We start from the raw sequence: 27819 nt of genomic DNA, 5'->3' as shown, positions 1-27819 counted from the left end.
GCACATCTGTTTTGCCTGTTCTTCCACTTGATGGTTTTGCTGAATGCGAACTTTGTTAGTGTTTGTCTACAGATAAAGTTTCGGTTGTTCTCTTTTTGTCAAAAATATGTTTCATCTCCACAATAGCATTCATTCCATTTCTGTCTGTGTTCTTAGTATTGTATAGTCCCTTGTGAGATGGATTTGATTGCAAAATGTTAAATTATGATTGATTTAATAATACAGAATGGGACTATATAGATGCTAATATTTGTTTCCTTATCCAAAAACAGCTAAAACTTTTTCCTTTAAGTAATTTTTTTATCCTGACTAGGATCTGGCAGCTTTAATATGAGTGGGAATGACCAGCAACATATAATATAGTATAAGTCAGTGTTTCTCCTTGCAAGTACACAATTCCAAACAATGCAAGTGGTTAAAGAATTTCAGCCATTTCAGATGTTTGTACAAAATTAATAATTTGTGAATTGGTGAGAAATCTTAGAAATACTTTACAATTAGATTAGTTGTTAAAATTGTGGATTTCTTTATACTTGCTTTGTTTTTTCAGTGGGTAAACCGTTATCTAGTATGGGATGATAATTAGTCAATATTTGAATTTTCAGTGGTAGAGCTGCCAATATTTATTTGACATATTTAGAGTGCTTGGTCAGAGCTTGGAAAAGTTACTTTTTTGAACTACAACTCCCATCAGCCCAATTCAGTGGCCATGCTGCCTGAGGCTGATGGGAGTTGTAGTTCAAAAAAGTAACTTTTCCAAGCTGTGGTGCAAGTGATGTTCTGTTTTGTGAGAACTGTTATGCTTATGAGCAAGTCCCTTTTATTTCAGTGTGGCTGGTCTAGAAGCAGTTTCTCGAGGGTTATATCCTGCAAGGGAGAATACACACTTTCTCATTGGAATTATTATGATTTTAGGTGAAACTGATCCATGTTGGTGACATGGCCCTTGAGCAAATACATCCTAAACCTTTTAAAGTGATTTGAGAGTAGTCTGGATTGCATTAGAAGCATTGGAAGCTGCCTTATAGCAAGTCAGGCCATCTATCTCAGGACTATTCCTTATTCCTCTCTACCCTAAATCCCTTTTAATTTCTCTGTACCTTTTGGTATAAAACGTTTAGGTCTTTTTTCAGTGTTGGATAAATAAAAATACATTTTTAGGTCTTCTCTACAACTAGAAAAAAAGCTGAAGCATTAAATCCTTCAGTAAGTATAGGTTTTGCTTAAAGGTTCATTTCAGAATCTTGTAAGTTTGACCTTTAATAATTCTGACTACATGTGTCATGTTTTTAAAATAAAATGTCAGTATACAGAATCACTGAACTGTTTGATTTGGCTGTTACTTATATGCTGATATCCTTTAGGAATGGGCAGTGGGAGTGCTGGAAAAGAAGGGGGCCCCTTAAAAGCTCTGTTAAGACAGCAAACTCAGTCGGCTCTGGAGCAAAGGGTAAGAAAAGCATCATCATCCTATTTCTTACTTGCATGCCTAACCAGTCACTGTGTAAACTTCTGTTTATCAACTGCTTAATTTCCTTTTTCATTAAACTGCTATCTCCCTGTTTTGATCCTGAACTGTATGAGATTTAATTTTTGTTCAGATGGGAGAATTAAATATACAGAACAAGGACAGGTCTAGATGGTGGAGACTTCATGAGCATGTGCCATAGTATGTATTTTTGTTCTTTCTCACAATTTTATAAACACTGTTTAATATCCTTATTGGAGTCTAGGGAGCTTTAAACCAGAATTTAAAACACTGAATAGTCAGGTCAATGAATTGGTATGACAGATGTCAAATGTGATATAACGTCTTCCCCCTGCGCCTTCAGGTTGTATCTTTAACTGGATATGAACTTGAACTGTAAATTCATTCTGCCTACTAGATGTGAACCCAACTGAGTACCTGAACCTAACTGATACTCTTTATTAATTTCTGGTTTCTTTGGCAAAGACAAATTTTTACTTGGATATACTGTATCAAATATTATATACTTGACGCTATATATGCACACTCCATTAAAATGTGGACTAATTCTGAAATGAATAGCAATATTCAGTTTGTATAAGTTGGATGATTCTCTTTTCATTTCTTGTGTTACCCATTGCTAAGAGAGGATCGCCTCATAGGTTCTGTAGAAGGCGGGTATGTTCCAAATCATTGTGTGACATTTTCTTGAAGCCCTCTCTTTTTGTGTTATTTTTATTTTGAGAACCCTTTCTAGCTTGGAGTTTTTATTTTAGGAATTTGGGATTGTTTGTTTTAGTAATATTTTTTCCAGATTCCTTTCAGAATCCTTCATTTGCAAATTTAAACATATTTCTCCTAAGATCACTTAGCAAATCCAAATCTTCTGGCTTAACCAGTAGCATGACTGTACTTTTCATTTAACTTTTCATTTCATTTGAATAGCAATTAATATTGTTTATTTTGTAATGTTTAATTTGAAAATAAACTAACACAAAACAGGTCATTTTCACCTTGATCCCCTGTCCCAGTAATTTAGAGGTTTAGTGTGTTGTGTTGTCCCAGTTGATATGCTTTATTTTTTAAACTTTGTTTTTAAAAAATTTCTTCGCAAGTTTTTAATATTTTCATTAATTTTCATTAATATGTTTATTAGTCATGAGCAATCACTATAAAATGAGATAAAAAGGTTCAAAGAACCAACCTTAACATGCATATTTTAAAAAGGTTTCACACCTTCACACATGTGTATGCCTAAAATATGTGTGATGGTGTGTTATGGGTCTAATTGTCATAGTTGAAATATGGTTTAATTTTACATCTGCTTCTGTCTTCCACTGTCAAATCAAACCCTTTGTTAGTCATCTGTAGTGCAACATACCAAGTGTTATTGCTATGTTCCCTCCATTGATTTCTATGGGTTATGCAGAAGAAGTGTTTATGTAGCCTGTACCAGTTTGGGGGTGGGGGCTTAGTGAACAAGTATGTGGCTAAGAAAGAATGTCTGAGGGCTGGTTTTCATGTTGCATTCCCTACTTGCATTTGCCATGTAGGGAAATGACTGAAGATATAGTAATGTTTGCTCTGAATTATATTTATTTATTGCAAAAATATCTAAACCATTAACATTAAGAAAAATATCAATGCAGTGAACAGGAAAAATCAACAACGATATTACATTCATAAAACAAGTACAAAATATATCAAAAATCAGTAGATCAGAATAATATATCAACATTGTAGTATTATCCCTCAGGGAAAGCCTAGGTCAGCCTTTCCCAACTAGTGGGCCACCAGATGTTGTTGGACCACAACTCCCATCAGCCTCAGCCAGCATTGCCAATGGTCAGGAAAGATGGGAATTGTGGTCCAACAACATCTGGTGGCCCACTAGTTGGGAAACGCTGGCCTAGGTGAACAGATGAGTGGGATTAAAGAGTCATCTTGTTCAAAACTCTGTCTCCTGAAATGCCCCCCTAGATTGCCCCCAGGAAGCTCTCAAACGGGATATTACACAATATTGTCTACTAACGCTCAAATATACTGGCATATTGTGTTATGGTTGCTCAACTTGCTTTTTAAAAAAACAGTGATTACTTTGGTAGAACAAAGAGCAGGAGGAAGTGGGTTGAGCACTGTCGTGAGATGATTTGAAGATGTTTCCTATGCAAATGCATTTTGCAGTTCCTTTTACCTCTGCCTTTTTAATTAGAATTCATGGAAAGGGCTCTCATCGGCGATTAGTCATGAAACGTCCACATTTGAGGACAAGGAGAGTGGAACTCGACCTCTCTGCAGCTTTTGATACCATTGACCATGGTATTCTCCTGGACTAGCTCCATGGAATGGGAACTGAGGGCACCATGTTACAATGTTTCCAGTCCTACCTACAGGACTGAGTCCAGAGAGTAGTGTTGGATGATTGTATTTAAGCCCCCTGGCAGTTGTATTGTGGGGTGCTGCAGGATCCCATCATATCCCCAATGCTATTTAATATTTATATGAAGCCCCTGGGAGCTGTCATTAGGAGATTCGGGGCAAGGTGTCATCAGTATGCTGACAACACACAGTTTTATTTCTCCATAACAATATGAATCAGGAGAGGTTGTGTGGGCCCTGGACCAGTGCCTAGACATAGTGGTGGATGGATGAAGGAGAATAAGGTGAGCTTGAATCCTGGCAAGATGGAGGTTCCCGTGTGCAAGAAATGGGTCAATTGCCTGCCCTGGATGGGATTGCAATGATCCTGAATGAGCAGGTACACAGGCTGGGAGTGCTTCTTGGTCCAGCTCTGTCACTGGAGGCCCAGGTAGCCTCATTGGCTAGAAGCTGGGAAGACAACTACAATTATTCCTGGACTGGGAGAGCTTGACTGCAGTAGTTCAGGCATTGGTGACTTCAAAACTGGATTCCTGCAATGCACTGTATATGAGGCTTCCCTTGCACTTAACCTGAAAACTGCAGTTAGTGCAGAATGCTGCAGTCAGATTGCTGACAGGAGTGAGATCCTGTGAACATCTGCTCAGAGATCTGCACTAGTTGCTGATTTGTTACTAGGCCAAGCTCAGGGTATTACTATTGTATGTAAAGCCCTTAACAGCTTGGGACCAGTTTACTTGCGGGACTGCCTTACCCCGTATGTGCCCACTTGAGCACTTTGCTCTGCAGAACAGTCACTGTTTCATGTGCCGCATAACACTAGCTCTGCACTTGTAAGAAATCGTTCTTTTAGTGTGGCACCTACTTTTTTAAACTTCCAGCCTATAGACATCAGGCAGGGGCATTCACTGTATTCTTTGCAGCACCTTCCTAAAACCTTTTTTTTTTGGAAAGCCTGTCCAGACGCACAGATGTTGACGTGCTTTAATGTTTTTAGTCTCTTGCTGTTTTAATTGTTTTAAAAATGTTTTGTTAATTGTTTTTAACTGTGCTGTCAATAATTTTTTTGTTTTAATGTTTTTTGTAAACTGCCTAGAGCAGGGGTTTCCAAACTATGGTCTGTCGACCACCAGTGGTCTATGAGCTTCATTCTGGTGGTCTACATGAAGCATGTCCACATTAAGTGGTCATATTGACTTTTAATTGTATTGTTACTGTTTCTTTTATTTCCTATATTACATTGTGTTGTATTATAATTTGAATTCTATGGAATGCAAATGGTAATACATTAAAATACAGTATAAGAAGAAAAAGAAGCAATAAAAATACAATTCAAAATCATATAGTATCTAGCATAGTGCATCTAGTCAAATGCAAAGATGTATCACTGAACACTAAAGTCAGGATCATTCAGACCATGGTATTCCCGATCTCTATGTATGGATGTGAAAGTTGGACAGTGAAAAAAGCAGATAAGAGAAAAATCAACTCATTTGAAATGTGTTGGAGGAGAGCTTTGTGCATACCATGGACTGTGGAAAAGATAAATGATTTGGTGTTACAACAAATTAAACCAGAACTATCATTAGAAGCTAAAATGATGAAACTGAGGTTATCATCCTTTGGACACATCATGAGAAGACATGATTCACTAGAAAAGAAAATAATGCTGGGGAAAACAAAAGGGAGTGGAAAAAGAGGAAGGCTAAACAAGAGATGGATTGATTGCATAAAGGAAGCCACAGACCTGAACTTACAAGATCTGAACAGGATGATTCACAACAGATGCTATTGGAGGTCGCTGATTCATAGGGTCGGCATAAGTCGTAGTCAACTTGAAGGCACATAACAACAACATAGTGCATTACAATTGGTACAACAGGGGGGAAAAAACCTTAAGTGGCCCGACAAGACCCTTAGCCATTTTCAAGTGGTCCATGGGAGGAAAATGTGTGAAAGCTATTGGGTTAGAGCACAATCCAATTGATATTTATGCCAGGCTGAGTGGAGTTGGATATGGCGGACCTCTGGCTGAGCTGGCTGGCGGCTCAGCTGGGCTATACTGGCATAAGTTCCTCTGGCATAAGCTCAGCCGGAGAACCACCATGAAAGCCCAACATAAGGGGAGCTGGCAGAAGCTGGCAGAAAGCCTGAGAAAGGGGCATGTCAGAAAAGGGGCCAAATTGTGGGGAATTACACAATATCCAGGTCCTTTTCGGTTTCCTCCCATGGCCCTCCTTTGTGTTAGTCGATACACCAAGAAAAAGGGGGCAAAAAGAAACATGTAGCTTCTTTCCTTCTGTGCCATGCCGGTGCAGCCAGCGTCCTCCCACCCCCCCCCGAGGCCTTCGAGTGGCAGCTGAATCTAGTGGCTCTTTCCGCCAATTCAGCCTCCATCAGCTTCGCTCCTGCCAGCAATCCAGTTAGATTGCTCTGCCCAAGGTTTTTACAATCAAAAAGTACATACTTTTTGTTAAATAAAATAAATAAATATAATATCAGATTTAAATAAAATTAGAAGTTAGAAGTCATGGAATTAAACTATAGAATATCACAGGACTGGCCTGTGTATCATTATCTAGAATATGGCAGGTGCCAAAATTACAGTTGGCCTATACATTGGTCTAGTTTGCACACTACACAGAACCTTGGTGTGTATTACAAGGATGAGCTGCAAACAGTCTTGGGTTTGCACACTCCCACCTCCTGTCTCTGGAATGAAGCTTCCACCTCTGTTTTAGATTAACAACAGTTTAGTATTATGTTCAAACCCTAAACTGTGGTTATTCATAACTATGGTTAGTGAAAACAAGTCAGCTTCATAAACTATGCTTTGGAGTTGCCCTGTTTCCATTAACCATAGTTAAGACTGGCCACAGTTTATTTAGGGTTGGGCAACACAACAAAGAAGGTTAGGCTCCTACTGGGAGGAAAGGTGGGATATAAATCTAATTAATTAATTATAAAAAAAAAGAAAGGTGCCCCCGCACGTATAGTGCAAGTCATTTCCAACTCTTAGGGTGGCGTCTTGCGACGTTTACTAGGCAGACCGTATATATGGGGTGGGTTTGCCAGTTCCTTCCACAGCCTTTCTTTACCCCCCAGCGTGTGCCGGGTACTCATTTTACCGACCACGGATGGATGGAAGGCTGAGTGGACCTCGACCCCTTTTACTGGAGATTCGACTTCCTCTTTCCATTAGAATTGAACTCTGGCCGTGAGCAGCGCTTCGGCTGCGTTACCGCCTCTTACCACTCTGCGCCACGGAGGGTCTTATTATTAATTATAATAAATAAATAAAGTAAAACAGAAACAAAAAAATCTGATTGCCTCTTCACTGCCACACTGGAGGAGAATGGGGGAGTGCACAAGCCCAGTGCTTGCTGCAGTTCATCCTCATGGTTTGGCTTTGCACTGTGTTGTTGAATTAATTTTAAAAAATGAGATGGCTTGAAAAAATCCTGGTATTGCAGGTTTAGAAGGTACAAGTTGAAGATTTATTTCCCTTCTTTCTGATCTCTTATTTTTTTATTCCATCTCATTTTAAAATTGCCTATGAAATCATGTGAGATAGATATTTAGCTCTTTAAAAAACACCATACCTCTCTGCAAAATTAAATATTCCTAAATGCTAAGACATCTTCTTTTCAGGCTTTTGGGAGGTTTTTCAAAGTTTGTGCTTGGCTTGTTAATGGCTTCTTGGCTTCTTCCATCTTTCTCCTCTTTGTACTACTTTTCATTAGCTAAGGAAGAATGTCAATGCTATGTAATGCTATGTATCCAGGTTGTGAGCTTTATAGTGTGTTATTAGGGGCATCTGTAATTTGTCATGTATCATAGGTAGATGGGATAGTGATTATCTTTTGTTCTCCTTTGCACTTACCAATCACAGGAACATTATGAAATAAACCATTGTTGCATGAACTTCCATTTATTTTTTGCACTGAGGCTGTAGAACTGGCAAATGGAACCCATCTCCTTTCCCCCCATAAACAAGCTATACATTATTGTGTGCAGATTTGCATTACTATGAACTAGCCCATTTGGGCCCTCCTTGTTTGAAGATAAAAACATAATGTTGCACAACAATGTGGTTATCTGTTAGCTAAAGCCTGAATTTTCTAGATTCTTTTTTATCCCTCAAGTAGGATAGCCTTGTCCAAGACCAAACTTTGTGAGACATTTTAAAGTTGCAGTTCAACATTCTGGACTTTTTGTGTCTGTAAATTCCCTTTGGCCCTGGCCCTGTGACCAGACATAACATTTTCACTTCCACAGCAATTTCTCCTTACTGGGATCATGAGCATACTCACTTTCTGCATCTCTCTGAATGTTTGCCCTGTGGTTTTGGAAAGGGTACTCCTCCTCCTCTACTGGAGTAGTAGATCCAGGGTGTGGTCAGTGCATCATTGCAGGAGGGAGTGGTTCCAGCCGCCCTCTGTGTCTAGCATGCAGATGTACAGGAATCAAACTTAAGCACTGGGTAGGGAAACTGCTACCTCTAATCACCTAGTGTAGCTATGTAAAATGTTTTTGCATTCTATAAACCTAATTTATGTCACAGTATGGCTGTTTCAGGCTGTGTTAGGAATCAATAATGTCAGTAAAACATGCCATAGTTCCAGGGATTTAAGGTATATGGGTCTGCCAGCGGTAGGAGACTCATAAAAATACTTTACTAAGTCTTTTTCTAAGACATCTTGCTGCCTTAGGCTCCTTTGGGAGGAAGGGCAGGATGTAAATGGAGATGATGATGGTGACCTTTTTGGCGTGATAGACCCAAATTAATTTACTTTAATCCATGTTTCTCTAACTTTAATTAATTAAGCATTAATCAATGAATGAAACAAACCCATTTAGCAGCTGAATCTCAAGACTTGTAGAAAAAGTCATTATTGTAATAGTACAATGTGCATCGTTACATTGGCACTGCAGATTGAAATTCTTACACAGATATGGAGGCTCATGGTGCCACTGTAATATGACTGAAGATAAGAGAAAATCTAGGACTCTGTTAGGTGTTAGGTTCAGTATTTTTAAATACAATGTAATTATGTACTTGGTGCTATTATGATAATGACTGGTATCACTCCCACCTGATCTGGTATATACCCATTCGATCACTGCATTCTACAGGTGAGGGCCTCCTGCAGATACCCTCTTATCAGGAGGTCGTTTCCACACAACATAAGAAGTGGACCTTTAGCATTGTAGCACTAAATAATAACCCTCCCCTTAAATAATAGACAGATACCATCTTTATTATCTTTTTGGCGCCTGCTGAAGACCTTCCTCTTTCAACAAGCCTTTTAAGTAGAGACCTTATCCCAGTCTGCGTCTGTGTTGGAATTACTTTTTAAAATGTTTGTAAAGCTGTTTTTACAGATGTTTTAATGTGTTGTAGAGTCATTTGTTTTTAGGGTGTTTGGGGTTCTTTTAGTGTTTTTGTTTGGCACCTTGGGCTCCTTCTGGGTGGAAGGGCAGGATATAAATATAACAACTCCTCACCACAGAGCAAAAAGATAGTTTAACATCTATAAACAGCGCATGTTAAAACATTTGCTTGTGTTTAAGTTGCCATAGTATCACAACTCTTTGGGATCCTATCTCTGCAAAATAATGACAAAAGATATTGCACAGAATATATTTTTAAAATGAGGCAAGAAATCTGGAGGGTAAAGACCCTATACACTTAACTGCTGCAAGAAAGATAGTGTATAGGATTCAGACAGCCCAATACTTGGAAGTAAATTACGGGTGTCAATGGAATTATGTCATAGTAGGCTTGCTGCATAATAATAATAATACCACTTGAGCTCCCTGGAGGAAAGGAAATATATCATTGTAAGAATTAAATAAGACAAGTAAATAAAGATAAGATTAGGTTCTAGCCGTACTAATAATATCTCTGAAATCTCCTTCCAGCCTTTTAATGCACTCATTACTACATTTCCTTGAGTCCAGCAGGATCTATCTATGATGGACTTCAGGATTGTAGTGCTGCAATGTACAGTTATGATCCCTGTCCATTATGAGGGGGAAAGTAGTGTCTTAACTGCTTTTGAGATGTCTGCTAACCCCACAGTGTGTTGGGTCTGTGGATGGCATATATTTATGCTTTGCATAGTGTAAATCTTGAGGAAGCATTTTGCCATCTGTTCTGCTTTGCTTGTGTTTCAAGAGATTCTTGCATGTTGATTGGCAAACAGTAGATCAAGCCCATAAGGTCAATTATAATTTCTTTTTTTCCCCCTTCTAATTGGAACAGGAATTTCCTTTTTTTACTTTGACGGCCTTTCCTTCAGGCTTCCTTCTCCACGTTGGTGGTGTTGTCAGTGCCCGCTCAGTGAAGCTCTTGGATCGCATTCATAATCCTGGTATGTTACAGGACTAAAACTTTGTATCTTGTGACCTTGACTCTATGTATATTTAATATTTATTTTTTATTGAAGGTAAAAGGTTGTGATATGTTTTGCTGTGAAATAAACCCAGCTTTTAGCAAGGTTTTTTCCCCAGCAGTCTCCTAATGTTTTCAATACCATTGAGTTATTTAATTATAATTTCAATGCTATAACACCAGAATCAATGACAAAGCTGAATTATGAAATTGTAAATCTTACTAGGACTCTCAAGAGAAAGTGTTCAGATGCAAACTTGTGACTTTTTTCTTTTCCAACTCTTCTTAAGTGTTTAAAAGTTGGCTATTGAAGATTCTTCCAGAGCCAAAACTGACGTGAACAGCATGTCTAATTCTGTTAGTTTTACTTTTTATTTTGAATTGAGGAATATTCCATAAAATAGCCTAAGATTTCCCTAGAATATTATCTGAAAATGAGCAGAGGGAGATGTGGAAGTTCCTTTTTTCAACAAGTTGGAAGCAGGAGACTAGAAATGAACTTATTCAAATCGTGAGCTCCCAACCTCCAGTATGTTCCTCCTAGGGCTAGGAAGCATTTTTCCATTTAGCGTTGCCCATTTTTCAGTCTAATCCTTTTTTCTTTGGGCTTTAGTTAGGATGGGAAAGGGTATAGTTAGCTCTGGGTGGTATCCCACTGACTCAGGACAAGGAGAGAGAGAGAGGACCAACAGAGGTTAGTAATGAGAATCCCAGAGGGAAGAATTCCCTAGACTCCTTCCCTAAGGAAATAATCTACCATGTTTGTCCTTGGATAGATTCAAAATGTGATCATGGTGGTGTGGATTTAGTTTCCTTTTTTGCCATCCAGGAGCTCATGGTGAGCCTTCAACAGTAACTTCAGTTATGTCACAGATTTGAATTTCTTCAGAGTTGCAGTATCATGGACTCCCCTCCCTTCCAATCTCCCACTGATCAGAGCAAGGTGGGGGACCTTGTGCAATTATAATTCTGTATTGTAACATAATGTATACATTATAATGCAAAGTGAAGCCCCTCTACCTTAAAGTCCCCTCAAGTCTTCAAAGAAAAGGAGGAAGTGCATTAATGCTACAATTAATAATGCCACAATTGTAAACTTAAATAATAAAGAGTTCTTCCTCATTCTCCTGTCACTGTTTCTTCTGTAGGAAATTCTTGTCCTGGCTCCCGACCAGAGAAGCAGACTTAGGACACGAAGACAGGGTTTTGCATAAGATTTTATTCCAGAAGTCAACACAGGGACGAATCATAAAAACAAAAGAGGCATATCAGGATATAGAATAAGTGCAAACTAGATATGGAAGCAGCACAAGAGAGTTGCTGCAACAACCTTATCATGCCTAGACACTAAATAAAAGAGGGATGGGCGGGCATTTTACTTACCTGAGCTAAATCTAGCATTTTCTAGGCTTAGAAGCAAGGCGGAGACTCTTCCTGGGAAGAGATGAGGATTTTTGAAGCCTTTGTGATCTTGGAGAAAGTGTTATTTCTGGCTCTGAAAAACTATACTCATCCTTATCTTTCTGGGAGATTCCAGCCAGTTCATTAGAGTCTGTCTGTTCAAAGACTAAGTCTGGGCTAGGTGCCAGTGAGAATTCTCTCCCTTTGTCATAAACAGGGTGGGTGAGTTATGGACATCATTAGACCCACTAGGCACGGAACTGCCAGAGGTTTCTACAAGCATTTCCCACCATGGTTTTCTCAGCCCCCTCCGCATCATCTGTACCTTTGTCTCCATTCTCCAAATCCTGTCAAGCATTTTCCACAGGTAGCCTGCCATCAGATTGGGTACTACTGCCATCTAGCGTCCGAAGGCAAGAATGCACTAGAGTCAAACCTGGGGCTCGAGCCCCTCCCACTCCAGTCTTCATTCTTGCCTTCGTCCGAGGCAGATCGGAATTTAGACAGAGCGTAGCTAAGTCCTTATTCTAATTCTATTGTTACTCTCCTTTTTCCTTGTATTATTATCCTCCTCCTTATCGCTTCCCCCTTTCACGTTTGCGTTCGGAGTGTGTTTAAGTTTCCCCTTTTTCCTCTATATTTTCGGGGTCTGCCCCTTGGCTTTACCAGCAGCTACTTCTGCTTTCTTGTTTAGCGGGGGCTCCGCGGCTGTGGTCTCCCCCCCTTTTTTCCGTTGGTATTCTGCCTCTACGTAGGGTGGCTGCGGCTGCGGCTCCCTCGTAGGCGCCCTCGTTAGCGGGGGTTCTGCGGCTGCAGTTTCCCCCCCCTTCTTTTTTCGAGTGTATTCAGCCTCTACGGAGGGTAGCTTGCGGCTGCAGCTCCCTCATAGGCACCCCGCTCCCTCTCTCACGCTTCTCCTGAAGCCTCCTGTAGCGGTCTTCTTTCCCGCCTCCGCTCTCGCGGCCGCCATTTTATTTAATTATTTCTCCTCACAGAGGCTATTTTCCTTTTCAACCTGGCTGCACATTCAGCCCACCCTGGGTTTAATTAGGCTGCCCGATACTGTTTTTTCTCTGCCGCCTTTTTTGTGGGCCCCCTGGCGGCATATCAGTCCAGCGGGCTCCCGGCCGTTCCTCAAGCCTTTCTGGGCCTTATTTAGGTGTTCCGTTATCGCGGTCGCCATTTTGTTTTCGTTTTTTGCCGTTTTTTCTCCTCTACATCTTCAACCTGTGACACTTGTATAGTAAACATTCACAGCTTGGGAGACATGAGTAATATATATATATTCAACATCGTAATCATCCTCACCAGGCTCATCATAGTAGCCCCATTATACCACACCTTCCCCATTGTGTGTGGGTATATTTGTAGGTGCACCTCCAATTGACTTACTCTGGGCACCTTGGCGATACCACACCTTCCCCATTGAGTGCATGTATCTAGCCCTGGTCACACTGCGTTGGCGATACCGCACCTTCCCCATTGAGTGCGTGTATCTAGCCCTGGCCACACTGCGTTTTCAAAAATAAGACATATCTCCTGGCAGGGTAACTAGCGGTCTCGCACCTTCCCCATTGTGTGCGTGGACTTCGCTCGGGGCCAACCTGGTAGTCTACCTAATGGTCTCGCACCTTCCCCATTGTGTGCGTGGACTTCTCTCGTGGCCAAGCTGCTAGTGTAACGAACGGTCTCGCACCTTTCCCATTGTGTGCGTGCACCTAGCTTGGGGCCACTTTTAATTGAGCAAGTTTGGTTTCCTCGTGCTGGGTGATCTCACTCTTCTCACCTGACATACTGTCATACTGTCTGTAGTCATACTATCTCTACTCTGTCCTACACTATTTCTACCTTAGCCCCGTCACCGCTCCTTCCCCATTGTGTGCGTGATTCAGAGATTGACATGGCGGATTTGATCCCTGAGGTGACAATATCCCCTGAAGCAGGTCGTCCATCACCACGCCAGCCAGCTAAACATAAACACGCCAAGGCAAAAGCAAAGACTAAGCACCTGTCTGGTCGCGAGGCGGCCTAAAGGGCACATTATGTATCACATTCAGTTCCGGAGAAACCCCGCCATACAGCCGTTCCTGTGCTTTTCCAGTCTCCTTCTGAGTCTTCAGAGGAGGAGTTTGTAGGATTCCCAGCCTAGCTCCTCAAACTCAGCCTGAGCAGCCTCACCTTCAGGAACAGGCCCTACCGTCTTCCACTTCTCCAGGCATACAGTTGACTTCTGACTTCCTGCACCAACTACGAGAGCTGCTGGGGTGCCTATCCCAACCTCAGCCTCCTCTACAATGATCCTCTCAGCCCGGAACCTCGCAACAGCGCAGTTCTGCGAGACAACCTGGCGACAATACTGATGCTCCGCTACCTTCTCCTAACCCATATGATGTGGTCAGGGGTGCTTTGGACGTAGAGCAATCTCAGGCTGATAACTACATGAACGTTTTTCAGACTGACATGGATGATTGGAGTGGGGAATTTGACCACGAGGAGGAGGTATCTTATCGCCTCTTTAACCCGATGGATTTTCCTCCTCTATCACGCAGAGTCATGGACACTCTTGGCATTCAACCAGAACTCATACAACCGGTTGCTCCCCCTGTCAAGGGTGCCAGAGTTCTCAAATCCCCCAGATCAGTGCAGCACTTCATTCCCGTGCCAGACCCCATTAACAAACTGACCAGAGAATAATGGGCCTGTCCTCTTCGTCCACGTCGCTCCTTATCCTTAGCCAACAAACTCTTACCCTTGCCCCGGAATTCATGTCCTTTCTGAACGTCCCGGGGGTGGACCAACCCATTTCCAATCTCGTATCTCGGTCTCTCCTCCCGAAGGAAGGCGAATCTCAGCTCAAGGACCCCTATGAGAGGAGGCTTGACTTTGTCTTCCGTAAGATCCATGAGGCTTCCGCTCATTCCATCCGGGCCTCTTCTACCGCCTCTATCTTCTCACGGGCTTCTATGATGTGGGTAGAGGATCTCCTTGACGACCCCAACCCGGATCCCGCCAAACTAAGGAAAAGTCTACTCAAGATACATAAGGCGGCTGCCTTTGTGTCCGACGCCACGTTAGACGCTTCGCATCACGGTGCACGCACACTTGCGGCCGAAATTGTAGCTCGTTGTACTCTATGGCTCCAACATTGGGACGCTGATTCAACTGCCAGAACCAACTTATCATTAGCCCCATACTCGGGATCTATGCTATTCGGCGAGGACACACTCAAAGCAGTCCTTGTCGACCCCAAGGACAATCGTAAACCTGCACTAGTTACGGCCAAAAGAGACGACCGCAGACCCGTGCGGCGGTTTACCCCTTACCATTCCTTCCAACCCTTTCGGAGAGGACGACCTGGTGGACGAGGACGGGATACCAGACCTACAGATTTCCGTCCCTCCAAGGCACCCTGGTCTAGACAACGCTTTCCACACAGGGGCCAATACCAGAACAGACAGGCATATGGCAGAGGAACCCGTCAGCGCAGACAGTTCTGACTCCATCCCCATTGGAGGCAGACTCTCCTTCTTCTCCAGCAGCTGGCTAAACTTGACAAACATCTCCTGGGTCAGGCTTCTATTCACCCAGGGCTACAATATAGAATTTTGGCGGACACCACCGGACAAATTTTGCATCTCCCCCGTCTCCAGGGCACGCAAGGGGGCTATGCAAGGCGCCCTACGACATCTCCTAGAGATAGCCGCTATAGAGCCTGTTCCTCCATCCGAACGGCTACAAGGCGTGTACTCCATCCTCTTTACGGTCCCCAAGCGAGACTCCACATGGAGGGCGGTCTTAGACCTCAAGGGCCTCAACCGCTTCATCAAGTACCGCCACTTCAAGATGGAATCTCTAGCTTCCATTGTAGAGACTCTGCAACAGGGGGATTTTCTCGCATCCATCGACCTGAGGGACGCTTACTTACACATCCCAATTTGCCCGGGTCACAGACGGTTCCTGAGATTTGCACTAGACCACCGCCACTTTCAATACCGGGCCCTTCCGTTCGGCCTCTCCTCGGCCCCCCGAGTGTTCACCAAAGTGATGGCCACCATGCTGGCGTATCTTCGGCTTCAGGGGGTCCATATTTATGCTTACCTCGACAACCTTCTACTCCGAGCAGGCTCCCGGGATTTGGCCAACAGGCAGCTCCAGTTCACTCTAGAGACACTACACAATCACGGCTGGCTGATCAATGCCGAAAAGAGTCATCTCCAGCCAACTCAGCGCCTCCAGCACTTAGGGGCAATACTGGACACCTCCCTTGCCATGTTCTTTCTGTGCCCAGACCGGATTGCCTCCATTACAGCCATGGCAACCTTACTTCTACATCGTTCCACAGCAGATGTCATGTTTCTGGCCCAGTTTCTCGGGGCAATAATTTCCTCAATCCACATTGTTCCGTGGGCCCGGCATCATTCGAGACCATTACAATGGGCTCTCCTTCCCTTTCAGGCGGACATCTCCAAGTCCAACCATCGCTTGATCCCGCTGGGCCAATCTCTGAAGCAATCATTCCGCTGGTGGGTATCCACAACTTCCCTCACCAAGGGGACACCGTTTCGGGACCCAACCAGAGTCCTAATCACCACGGATGCCAGTCTATCCGGCTGGGGAGCCCATTGCAACTCCACCTTTGTCCAAGGCGTGTGGTCCACTCAGGACCAAAATCACAACATCAACTGGCTGGAGCTCAGAGCTGCTCATCTGGCTCTCAGACACTTCCAGCCACTATTCGCCCTACAACATGTCCTTATTCGAACGGACAATGTCTGCGTGAAATCTCACATCAACAGACAGGGGGGCACAAGGTCCAGGGCTCTGCAGGAGGAAGCGACACGAATCTTCGACTGGGCCGAGTTCCACCTCCTGTCATTACAGGCAGAACATCTCAGCGGAACTCTAAACATTACGGCCGATTGGCTCAGCAGGCAAAAGGTACACCCGGGAGAATGGAAGCTTCATCCGGCTGTGTTCTCCCTCCTTCAGCGGCGGTTCGGCCCCCTCTCGCTGGACCTCTTTGCTTCCAGCTGCAGCTGCCAACTGCCTCGTTAACTCTCAAAGTACCTAGAGCCTACGGCGGAAGCAGTGGATGCTCTCACAACACCATGGCCAGAGGGACTCCTGTATGCCTTCCCGCCTATATCCCTCCTAGGCAAGACATTAACAAAACTCCGACTCGAACGGACACGGATTTTACTCATAGCACCTTACTGGCCTCGCAGACCCTGGTTCTCGGACCTCCTCTCGATGTCAATGGCAGATCCCTGGACCATTCCAACCAGGCCGGATCTTCTCTCCCAAGGACCAGTTTGGCATCCGGACAGCCTGACAGCCTGTCTTTTGAGCGGACACAGTTGAATACTGCTGGTCTTTCTCAAGGGGTCATAAACACTATTTTAGCGTCACGGCGACCGTCAACTACTCGAATCTATCAGAGTACCTGGCGTGCCTTTTCCACCTGGTGCACATCTAAAGGTTTTTCGGCAACCCAAACCACTGTACAGCACGTTCTACAGTTCCTATACAGAGGCATGACATTGGGACTCAGACCGAACACTCTGCGTAGACAGCCCTCCACCATCTCGTCAGTTCTGTCTGTTTCTTCATCGGCCGCACCCCTTGGCGCTCATCCGCTCATCAAACGCTTCTTAAGAGGAGCTACCCAACTCTCTCCAGCTGTACGTCATCACTTTCCATCCTGGGACCTCTCCAAGGTTTTGCAGGCATTACAGCGACCTCCATTTGAGCCTCTTGCAGCAGTGCCTCTCAGACTGTTATCTTTCAAAGTCCTTTTCCTCGTGGCTATCACTTCCGCTAGGCGGATCTCGGAGTTACAGGCCTTATCTTCGGCCTGTCATCTCTGCGTTTTCCATAAGGACTCTAGTCCTGAGGCTGGATCCGTCTTTCTGCCCTAAGGTCAACTCGGTTTTCCACAGTAGCCAGGACATTGTGCTTCCATCCTTTTGTCCGAAGCCTGTCCATTCCCTCGAAAAGGCCTGGCATTCGCTGGATGTTAGGAGAGCACTCAAAGTTTACCTTTCTCGTACCCAGGACATCCGGCAGACAGACGCATTATTTGTATCCTTTCATCCGAGAACTTTGGGAAAAAAGGTGTCCAAATCCGCTTTGTCATGTTGGCTTCGGGCTTCTATTTCTATTGCATATCAGTCACTTAATTTGCCAGTGCCGTCTAACATCACGGCCCATTCGACCAGGTCTGCTGCCACTACGGCGGCTTTCCTAACTAATGCTCCTCTTCCAGACATATGCAGGGCGGCGGTATGGGCTACCCCTAACTCCTTTGTTAAGCATTATAAAATTGATCGCTATGCTTCAGCTGACGCCTCTTTTGGGAGACATGTCCTTCAACATGTCATTCCTGATTTGTAACTTCCTAGGAATCCCTCCCCATTGGGGGGCTACTTTGGTATATCCCAATCTGATGGCAGGCTACCTGTGGAAAATGGTCCCTTGGACCCACCTGAAGGGTGATTTTCACAGGTACGCCTGCCATCACGTCCCTCCCTTGTGGGGGATTTCTGGGGAAATTCATTCAGTGTTTTGTATATAGTTCAGCCTATAGGCCTTTAGTCAAACCTTCTTATGTTGCAAGCTCTATGTTATTTGCTATGTGTATTTTCCTTGCTGCTAGGGCTTTTGCCCTTTGATTCCTTTCAGATTTACCACTTCGGACTCGCCATCATGAAGACTGGAGTGGGAGGGGCTCGAGCCCCAGGTTTGACTCTAGTGCATTCTTGCCTTCGGACGCTAGATGGCAGTAGTACCCAATCTGATGGCTGGCATACCTGTGAAAATCACCCTTCAGGTGGGTCCAAGGGACCATTCTCCATGGGTCCCGTGACAGTTCTGGACAAGATTGGATAGTCATTGGATGGATGTTCTTCATGTGGACCTTTTCCTACTCTTAACTGTTCCACGGGTCCTGTCCATATAATGAGGGCAACTCCAAAACCTTCATCCCTAATAAGGATGTGTGGGACTCTGGTAGTGGGACAGCTCCAGTTAAGACTAAAAGGAGAGATCTCTCAAATTTCAATATTGCTGAACATAAACAAGATAATTTCCCCTGGAGTACTTTGAGAAGATTTTCAATTACAGTAGTGGACACCCAGGCTCTTTTTACTTCCCAGCCTCTGGAAATAACCATTTTCCATAGGAGGAATGCCATCAAGCGGGTAATAGCTCCACCTATCGTCCGAAGGTAAGAATGTTTTCGAAGTCAGGACTAGGGGCGTCAAGCCCCTCCCACTCTCCAGTTCATTCTTGCCTTCGTCCGTGCAAGTTAGATAAAGCTAGCGTCTAGATAAGTTCTTTGTCTATTGTGTGACAGGGTGTGGAGTCTTTGTGTGTGTTTCCCACGTTATTCTTTTTCCCCTGTCTTTTTGCCTTTTAGTCTGTGGGACTGACTGTATTTGTTTGTCTTTTCTGTCTATTTTTACCCTCAGTCCCTGATTTTTCCTGGGAGACCGCGGTTGTGATTCTCCCTTCCCAAGGCGGCAGACGCAGCCTTTTTAGGGAGCTTGCGGCTGCAGCTCCCTGCCTAGCCACACGCCAATTTCAGGAGACCGCGGCTGCGGTTCTCCCGTCCTCTGTCAGCTTTGCAAGCTCACCCCAGGAGTTTGCGGCTTCGTTCCTTCCCTAGCTAAACGGCGATTCTAGGAGTCCGCGGCTGCGGCTCTTCCTCCCTTCGCCGGCGGACGTAGATTTATCCAGGAGCCTGCCGCTGCAGCTCTCTGTCCGCCCGCTCTCGCTTTTTGCAACTCGCCAACTGCTTTCGCGGTGGCTTTTCCCCAGAGCCTGCGGCTGCGGCTCTCCTTCCTCTCCCTTAGCGGCTATTTTGGTCGGGCTGCCCTGCCTTCCTCGACTCGTACCATGGCCTTAAATACCCCGCCTCAACGGTATCTGGAGTCTGCAGCTGCGTTTTATTATTTCTGTCCCTGTCAATCTACTCTGCGATTTTGCCGCTTTACCTTTCTGGCTTTCAAAGCCGCGTTCGCGTCTCTCAGCCCCGTGGCTGCAGGATGCTTTCCCCGACCACTCTCTAGCACTTATTCTCCTAGCGGTCCTTTTCAGCCGCTGGTGATCAGTGTTCGCCATTGCTCCCTCATACTCCGCCATTTTGGATTGAATTTTGCCCGCCCTTTCGTTGCGGGCGCCATTTTGTTGTCCACCTTTCCCGCTCTTTCTGTTAAGTTGTTCAGTACTAAGGGGGGTCTAGCCTTCTTGGGCTGTAGATAGCGAAAACAAAGGCTTCTAGTCTGTTCCCACAGCGCGATCTCAGTCTGCTACTGCTGCAACTATCTGAACTAATACATCTGTGGCTGTCTCATCAAGGCTGATTTCACTATACTGAGGCTGTTGATATAATACAACGCTGTTGGGACTGTACATTCTGCCCCATCCGTGGCCGTGTACCAAGGCTGTTGACACTATATAAGGCTGTTTAAACTGCGCATTCTCCATCAGTGGCTGTGTACCAAGCCTGTTGATACCATACAAGCTGTTTGAACTGTACATTCTGCCCCATCTGTAGTAGTGTACCAACACTGTTGATACTATACAAGGCCGTTTGAACTGTACATTCTGCCCCATCAGTGGCTGTGTACCAAGGCTGTTGATACTATACAAGACTGACTACTGTACATTCTGCCCCACCCGTGGCCGTGTACCAACGCTGTTAACATAGTACATTCTGCCCCATCCGTGGCCGTGTACTTAGCCATCTGCCAGTGCATTCTGCCCCATTCGTGTGCCGTGTACTGAGCCTGTCCGGGTCTGTGCATTCTGCCCCATCTGTGGCCGTGTACTGTTACCCATAGAAAATATAAGATGGCGGAACAGCCGGCGACGACTAAGACAGCCAAACCGAAACTATCCAAGGCGACCAAGCATAAACACACCAAAGCGGTTGCCAAAAATAAACATCTTTCCAGCCACAGCATAACTAAGCGCCCACGCTATGTCTCTGTTCCGGCTTCCCATGGCACAGCCCAGGAACAGTTAACGAATCTATTTCACTCCCCTACTGCTTCCTCTGAGGAGGAGGACTTGGTTGGATTTCCTGAGCAGCCAACTACCAGCCAGCCTCCTCCCATTTTACCGCCCAGGGCTTATCCATCGTCACAGCCCACTGGGTCGCCTCTACAAGCGCAACCATCTGCTTTACCGGGGCTGCAGCTGTCTCATGAGTTCCTATCCCAACTACAGGGCATGCTGTTGTTTTTTACTGAATCACAGTCACTGCCACAAGTCGCCACCATACCTCAGCACAGTATGGACCACTATGTATGTAATGAGGCTAATCCATCTTGCTCCTCAAATCCCTTTGACATTGCCAGAGGCAGATGCATTGATGACGTTTCATGTGGGGAGGAGGCACCCTTTGCTGTACAAGCTGATGGAGATGAATGGAGTGATCATTCGGAACATGAGGAGGATAATTCTTATCGCCTGTTTGATGCCTCAGATTATCAGCCTCTTGCATGCAGAGTCTTGAATACCCTTGGTCTACAAGATACACAACCGGCAGCTCCCGCTCCCGCTATCAAAGGGGCCAGGGTTTTGAAATCACCCGCACCGACCGAGCACTACCTTCCTGTGCCAGACCCCATTGCTAAACTGGCCAAGGACGAATGGTCTCATCCATTGCAAACTCGCCGTTTTAACGCCCTTGTGGACAGACTTTATTGTCTGGCTCTGGACTTTGCCAGCAGACTGATTGTTCCTGGCATTGACGAGCCGATCGCCAGCCTAGTTTCTCGATCCCTGTTGCCGAGGGAAGGAGATTCCAACCTAAAGGATGCCACTGAGCGGAGGCTGGACTTTGCTTTACGCAAGAATCATGAGGCCACCGCCTTTTCTATGCGATAGTCTGCATCCATATTTTCCAGGGCAGCGATGATGTGGTTGGATGACCTCTTGGACGATACCAACCCCGATCCTGTATCTCTGAGGAGGTCACTGATAAAATTGTGCAAGACAGCGGCGTTTGTAGCTGATGCCACCTTGGACGCAAATCAACTGGGAGCACGAGCTATGGCAGCTCAGGTAGTCGCTCGAAGGACCCTCTGGCTTCGTCACTGGCAAGCTGACTCTACAGCCAGAGTTAATTTATCAAGGGCACCTTATTCCGGTTCTTTACTCTTCGGCAAGGAAGCCCTAAAGGCAGTTCTTGTTGACCCCAAGGATGCCCGTAAGCCTGTCTTGGCCACTGTCAAGAACTTTGATCACAGGCCTTTCAGGCGTTTCTCTTCATACAGCCCGACCCAGCCCTTTCGAGGAATGCGGCCCGGGGGACGAGGCCGCGGTTTCCGGACTTTTGATTTTCGCCCCTCCAAGGGAGGCTGGAACAGGCGTTTCACAGGCAGAGGTCAGTACCAGGGGCGCAGAGACTCCTCAATTTCCTCATACAGGGGAGGGTCTCGCCAGCACAAACAGTACTGATGCTATACCGGTTGGAGGTAGACTCCTGCGGTTTGGAGACCATTGGCTGCGTCTGACTCAGGTTGCCTGGATCAGAGATCTTTTTTGTTATGGCTATACACTAGAGTTTTGGACAACCCCTCCAGACAGATTTCATCCCTCTCCTTGTTCCAAGGCACCATCCAGGCACTGCATCATGCAGACAGCCATACATCACCTCTTGGACACAGTGGCAATAGAGCCAGTCCCTACAACAGAGAGGTCGGAAGGGGTGTACTCCTTCCTATTTGCTGTGCCTAAACGAGATCTGTCATGGAGGGCGGTATTGGACCTCAAGTTTATTAACCGTTTCATAAAGTACTGCAGGTTCAAAATGGAATCCCTTCACTCCATCACAGAAAGCCTGCTAGAAGGAGACTTCCTGGCCTCTATCGACCTTAAGGAAGCATATCTCCATGTGCCTATTTGCATAGCCCACAGAAAATTTCTGTGGTTTGCCTTTGGCACCCAACATTTTCAATATCGAGCAATGCCGTTCGCTCTCTCGTCTGCCCCGAGAGTGTTTACTAAGGTGCTACTCATACTAGTGGCCTACCTCCAGCTGCAGGGGGTGCACATCTATCCCTATTTGGACGATCTTTTAATACGGGCGAGTTCGAGGGAGCTGGCTCATCAACATCTAAAGCTCATGCTCCATGTTTTACAGACCTACGGCTGGTTGGTCAATTTCGACAAAAGCCATCTACAACCAACCCAACGCCTATAACATCTAGGGGTGATGTTAGACACCCAGCAGGCGATGGTGTCCCTGTCTCTGGACCACATATCTGCTATTACAGACATCGCAAGATCTCTGATGCGCCAAGCGACCGCAGATGTCATGCTCCTAGCCAGAGCTCTTGGAATGTTGGTTTCCACCATCCATATTGTGCCATGGGCTCGAGCACATACTCGCCATCTTCAATGGGCTTTGTTGCCTTTTCAGCAGGACATCGCCAACTCAAATCATCGAGAGATCTCCCTGAGCCCAGTACTACGTCTGTCTTTCTGCTGGTGGACAAGGGTTCATCACCTCACCCAGGGCACTCCGTTCAGAGAACCCCGCAGGACTGTCATCACCACAGATGCCAGTCTCCTAGGCTGGGGAGCCCACTGCAACTCTCAGTTCGTTCAGGGGGTTTGGTCCGCAGCGGAGCAGACTCAGACCATCAATTGACTGGAGCTAAAGGCTGTCCACTTTGCTCTGCTCCATTTTCAGTCGCTGTTCCCCTTGGATCATGTTCTCATTCGAACCAACAACACGTGTGCGAAATCACATTTAAACAGCCAAGGGGGAACGAGGTCCCGTTCTTTGCAGGACCTAGCTTACCTTATCTTCGACTGGGCAGAACACAATCTACAGTCCGTGAAAGCAGAACATCTCAGAGGAATTTGGAATGTGACAGCGGACTGGCTCAGCAGACAACCAGTCGTTCCAGGAGAATGGAAACTTCATCCGACCGTTTTCCATCTTCTCCAGCGTCGATTCGGCGTCTTCTCAGTCGACCTGTTTGCCTCCAGTCACAATTGCCAGCTACCCAGGTACTTCGCACGATACCTGGATATGACAGCAGAAGCGGAGGACGCTCTATCAATACCGTGGCCTGATGGCCTTTTGTACGCCTTCCCTCCCATTCCACTGTTAGCCAGGACTTTGAGGAAGGCGCGGCGCGAGAGGGCACAGCACCATATTGGCCCCGGCGACCGTGGTTCTCAGATCTCCTTGCAATGCTGGTGACGGAACCTTGGACGCTTCCAGTCAGGACAGACCTCCTATCCCAGGGTCCAGTTTGCCATCAGGATCCCAAGTGGCTCAACCTAACAGCGTGGCTTTTGAATGGGGACATTTGAGGTCGGTGGCCTGTCTGACGCTGTTATTGACATTATCTTGGCCTCGAGAAGACCATCCACCACCCGTATCTATCAACATACTTGGGTGGCATTCTCCAGGTGGTGTCAGTCCCAGCACCTCGATCCGTCCCGGGCCACAATACAACAGGTGCTGCAATACAACGTCCTTGGTTTGAGCCCCTCAGGACTGTGCCTTTACATCTGTTGTCATTCAAGGTCCTGTTTCTGATCGCGATCACTTCTGCGAGATGAGTTTCGGAACTGGGCGCATTGTCTTCTGCCCGCCATCTCTGTGTCTTTCACAAGGACTCTGTTGTGCTGAAAACTGATCCTGCCTTCCGTCCCAAGGTCAATTCAGTTTTCCATTGCAATCAGGACATTGTTCTTCCTTCATTTTGCCCGAATCCTACCCATCCTCTAGAGAAGGCTTGGCATTCATTGGATGTTCGGAGGGCTCTCAAGACCTACCTGTCTGGGACCCAGGAGATACGACGAACTGAGTCTTTGTATCCTTTCATCCACGTTCTATGGGGCATAAAGTAGCTAATTTATTAATTCCACCTTATCCCGCTGGTTGCGTGCTTGTATTACCTTAGCTTATGAGTCCCTTAAGCTTCCAGTTCCAGCTAGCATAACAGCTCATTCCACTAGGTCAGCGGCCACTACGGCTGCTTTTGCTACCAACGCTCCTGTTGCTGATATTTGCAGAGCTGCTGTTTGGTCTACCCCACACTCGTTTATAAGGCATTATAAAATAGGCCGTTATGCCTCTGCCGATGCCTCTTTTGGCAGACGAGTGTTGCAACAGGTTCTTAATGATGATTAGGATGTGGATGGTCCCTCCCTGTTATGGGCTGCTTTGGTACATCCCGCTTGATGGCATTCCTCCTATGGAAAATGGACCATTGGTCTCACCTGAAGGGTGATTTTCATAGGAGGACTGCCATCACGACCCTCCCAGTTGGAGGATAATTAGATATACTACGTTTGAATTTTAGTGAAGTTACGCTATTATGTTAGAAATTTTAGTGAAGTCAAGACTGCTATTAATTTTATATAGCTATGTTAGAGTCATACTATTATGATTATTGCTATTGTGTTATGTCTTTGCTGGTAGGCCCGTTGGCCTCTTTTTCCTGCATTTTTAGATACCTCTCTTTGGACTCGCTGCGAATGAACTGGAGAGTGGGAGGGGCTTGACATTCCTAGTCTTGACTTCGAAAACATTCTTGCCTTCGGACGATAGGTGGAGCTATTACCCGCTTGATGGCATTCCTCCTATGAAAATCACCCTTCAGGTGAGACCAATGGTCCAGTCTTTCCTAATTCTACCCTATCATTCCCTTGAGATTCATGTCCAGCTTCCTTTATCCAGGTTTGGGTCTGAATGGAGGACTCCATTAGGAGCAAACCCCACTAACAAGTTGAGATGTCACTTGTGTGCCCTTCCTCAGGACATCTATGATTGTTTATTAGGCCCTAAAGCGGATGCTTTTGTGGTTGCCTTGTCATCTTCTGTAACAGTTTATGTTGATTTCTGATGCATTTCCTAGCAATGTAAATCTCAGAAGGGTAAAAGCTACCTCCAGAAGTTTCATGTCTTGGCATCTGCTATTAAGGTACTGACTTTGAGAAAGTGTTTCTCCGGGATAACCAGTCAGCCAGCATCACTTATGATAACCTGTTTCTTGATGATCTCATTTAGCTGTCCTTGGCTTCAACTTTGGAACAAATGCTATTGTGGATGCCTTTAGATTCTTTGTGTAAACCACAGCAACCAATATGGTTGATTGTCTTAGTCTTCTGAAGGACCCTTTGTTCCTGTCCAAAAAGAGGGTTTTTGTTTTCTTGGCAAATCTCCAGTTTGAGAAATTTCATCTCACCCATTCCATTTCCAACTAGATATAGGTATATAGATGCTCCCTTTTTTTCCCCCTTGATGAAATTCTGTTTTTAAACCTTTGGTGTTTTATACTGAGGATTGCCCTCCCCCTTCCTTTTGGTAAGACCATTTTCTATCTCCAACTTACTGAGGAAGAGGACTTCCACTTCCAAAAATGTTCTTCTGTTCCTGTCCAGAATGGATGTTTGCCAGATAAGACAAGGTCTCCCTTTTGCCTCTAAGCAGCAAAGAGGCACCCCTGTTCAATCACCGTAACAGTTTTTTCATGTATGTGTGTGACTCATACCCAGTCCACATGCAAGAGACAGCTGTCAAGGGGACAGTCTTCTCCATCTAGCAACCTAGGTTGTGTGCATGATTCTGGCCCTGTTGAGAGATTATGAACTTTATGCTTCATGTTGTGCTTATAGAGACTTCCTCCAGCACAGACAAGACACTTCACCCTTCCAACATGTAGTCAGTGCTATCCACCCTTTTCTTATGTTCTGAAGTTTTAAATGTTTTACACTTCAGCCACAAAAGCTGCAGTACTGTTATAACCATTGAAACACTCTTTTCATGCCTTAATACGTTAATGAACCCTACATCACTTGAGAAAATCTCTGTGTAGCATAAAAAAGAGAGATGACAATTCCACTAGAACACTTTCCAATTTAATTTCCTGTAGTCCCCATTTTTTTTAAAAAAAACTGAGGAATGCTTAGAGATGTAAAATTTCTGGAAATTTGGAAACCCTAGAAAAAACCGGTTTCCCCCCTTTTTTCAGGAAAAAAACAAAAGTTTTGGGAAAATTGAAAAATGCAATATTAGCACTTTTTACAGATTGAAAATCACTTTGTTGCTTCAGGAACATCAAATGTAATTATGTACAAGTTGGTTTGGCATAAAATGATTACATATGGTATATTAAAAGTACATTTTATTCAAACAATTATTACAAATTGAATTTACTTTTTAAAATTTTTACTTTTTTTTGTAACAAATGGATCTACAAGATCCTGAACTATAAAGAACACCTGAACTGTGAGGAACCTCTTTCATTTTGCCAGTTTATGAGGAGCAGGCAAAAACAATTTAAAAAAGAAGAAACCATCAACATTAATAACAAAGAAGATTATTTTATGTCTCTGCTACTCCTCCATAGTGTCAAGCAGACATAAAGCATCCATTCCTATAAAAAGAACTGAGGAAAAAGGGGGGACCAAGATTCAATGAAACATTTTATTCATCATGCTAAAATAAAACATTCCATAATCATTTTTTTTCAATTTTTCCAATTTTTTGGAAAAACACACAAAAAAGGCTTTGGAAAAAAATGAAAAAAACCCCAGTTTTTCCTGAATTTTTCCGTTTTTTTCCTGGGCCTTCACATTTCTAGGAATGCTCGATAAGAAAGCAGGAGAAAAACGGGGGATAAATGCGAGATGCTTATGCTAGTAAAATGTTAATATTGGCTAATCAAAAATGCATTTTCTCGCACAGAACTGAAGTGACACAGTAGTTATGAGACTCTTGTGCTACCTTCTGTTTTTATTTTAAATGTTATGATATCATTTCAGCTCAAATAGTATTAACTGTAAAATAGTTCATTATGAAAGAGAAATGCATAAACTGCCAGGTGAATAAGTAGGGAAATATAGAAAAGAACCTTTGAAGCATGGTATTGGTAATTTGATGAATATAGCTAGATTAATACAGCATGCTCCTTCCATCCTTTTTTTTCTGTTTTCACTCATATTAACTTTGCAGTCTGTGTCTTTCCAGTTCCTGTGGAGTGGTATTAATCAGTTGTGTTCTTGTTGGTAGTGTGTTGTTTTCTTTATTCTTCTGCTATCACTGATCTACTAATTTGCTGTTTTGAACTCAGCCTTTGTCGGAATTATGGGTAACACAAGATCATACAAACTGCTAGACTGGAATAGTTTCAATTCAGGT

The 27819-nt window shown here is 44.6% G+C and overlaps 1 protein-coding gene across 16 annotated transcripts in view; it reads left to right on the top strand.

The window, feature by feature from the left end:
• Positions 1-27819, top strand: part of C2CD5 (C2 calcium dependent domain containing 5) — a 154460-nt gene that overhangs the window by 29194 nt on the left and 97447 nt on the right. For 8 of the 16 annotated variants that reach the window (XM_061638389.1, XM_061638388.1, XM_061638394.1 and 5 more), the window contains 3 exons: positions 1365-1450; positions 10116-10224; positions 27752-27817. In XM_061638389.1, the coding sequence (XP_061494373.1) occupies positions 1365-1450; positions 10116-10224; positions 27752-27817 (261 nt within the window). The remainder of the gene's footprint in view (positions 1-1364; positions 1451-10115; positions 10225-27751; positions 27818-27819) is intronic. The other 8 variants (XM_061638390.1, XM_061638396.1, XM_061638403.1 and 5 more) reach the window with 1 other exon arrangement.

This window comes from Rhineura floridana, chromosome 8 (assembly GCF_030035675.1).
Source record: "Rhineura floridana isolate rRhiFlo1 chromosome 8, rRhiFlo1.hap2, whole genome shotgun sequence".
Classification (NCBI taxonomy): Eukaryota; Metazoa; Chordata; class Lepidosauria; order Squamata; family Rhineuridae; genus Rhineura; species Rhineura floridana.
The sequence above is the reverse complement of the archived record's forward strand: the minus strand, read 5'-3'. Positions and strand labels throughout refer to the sequence as shown.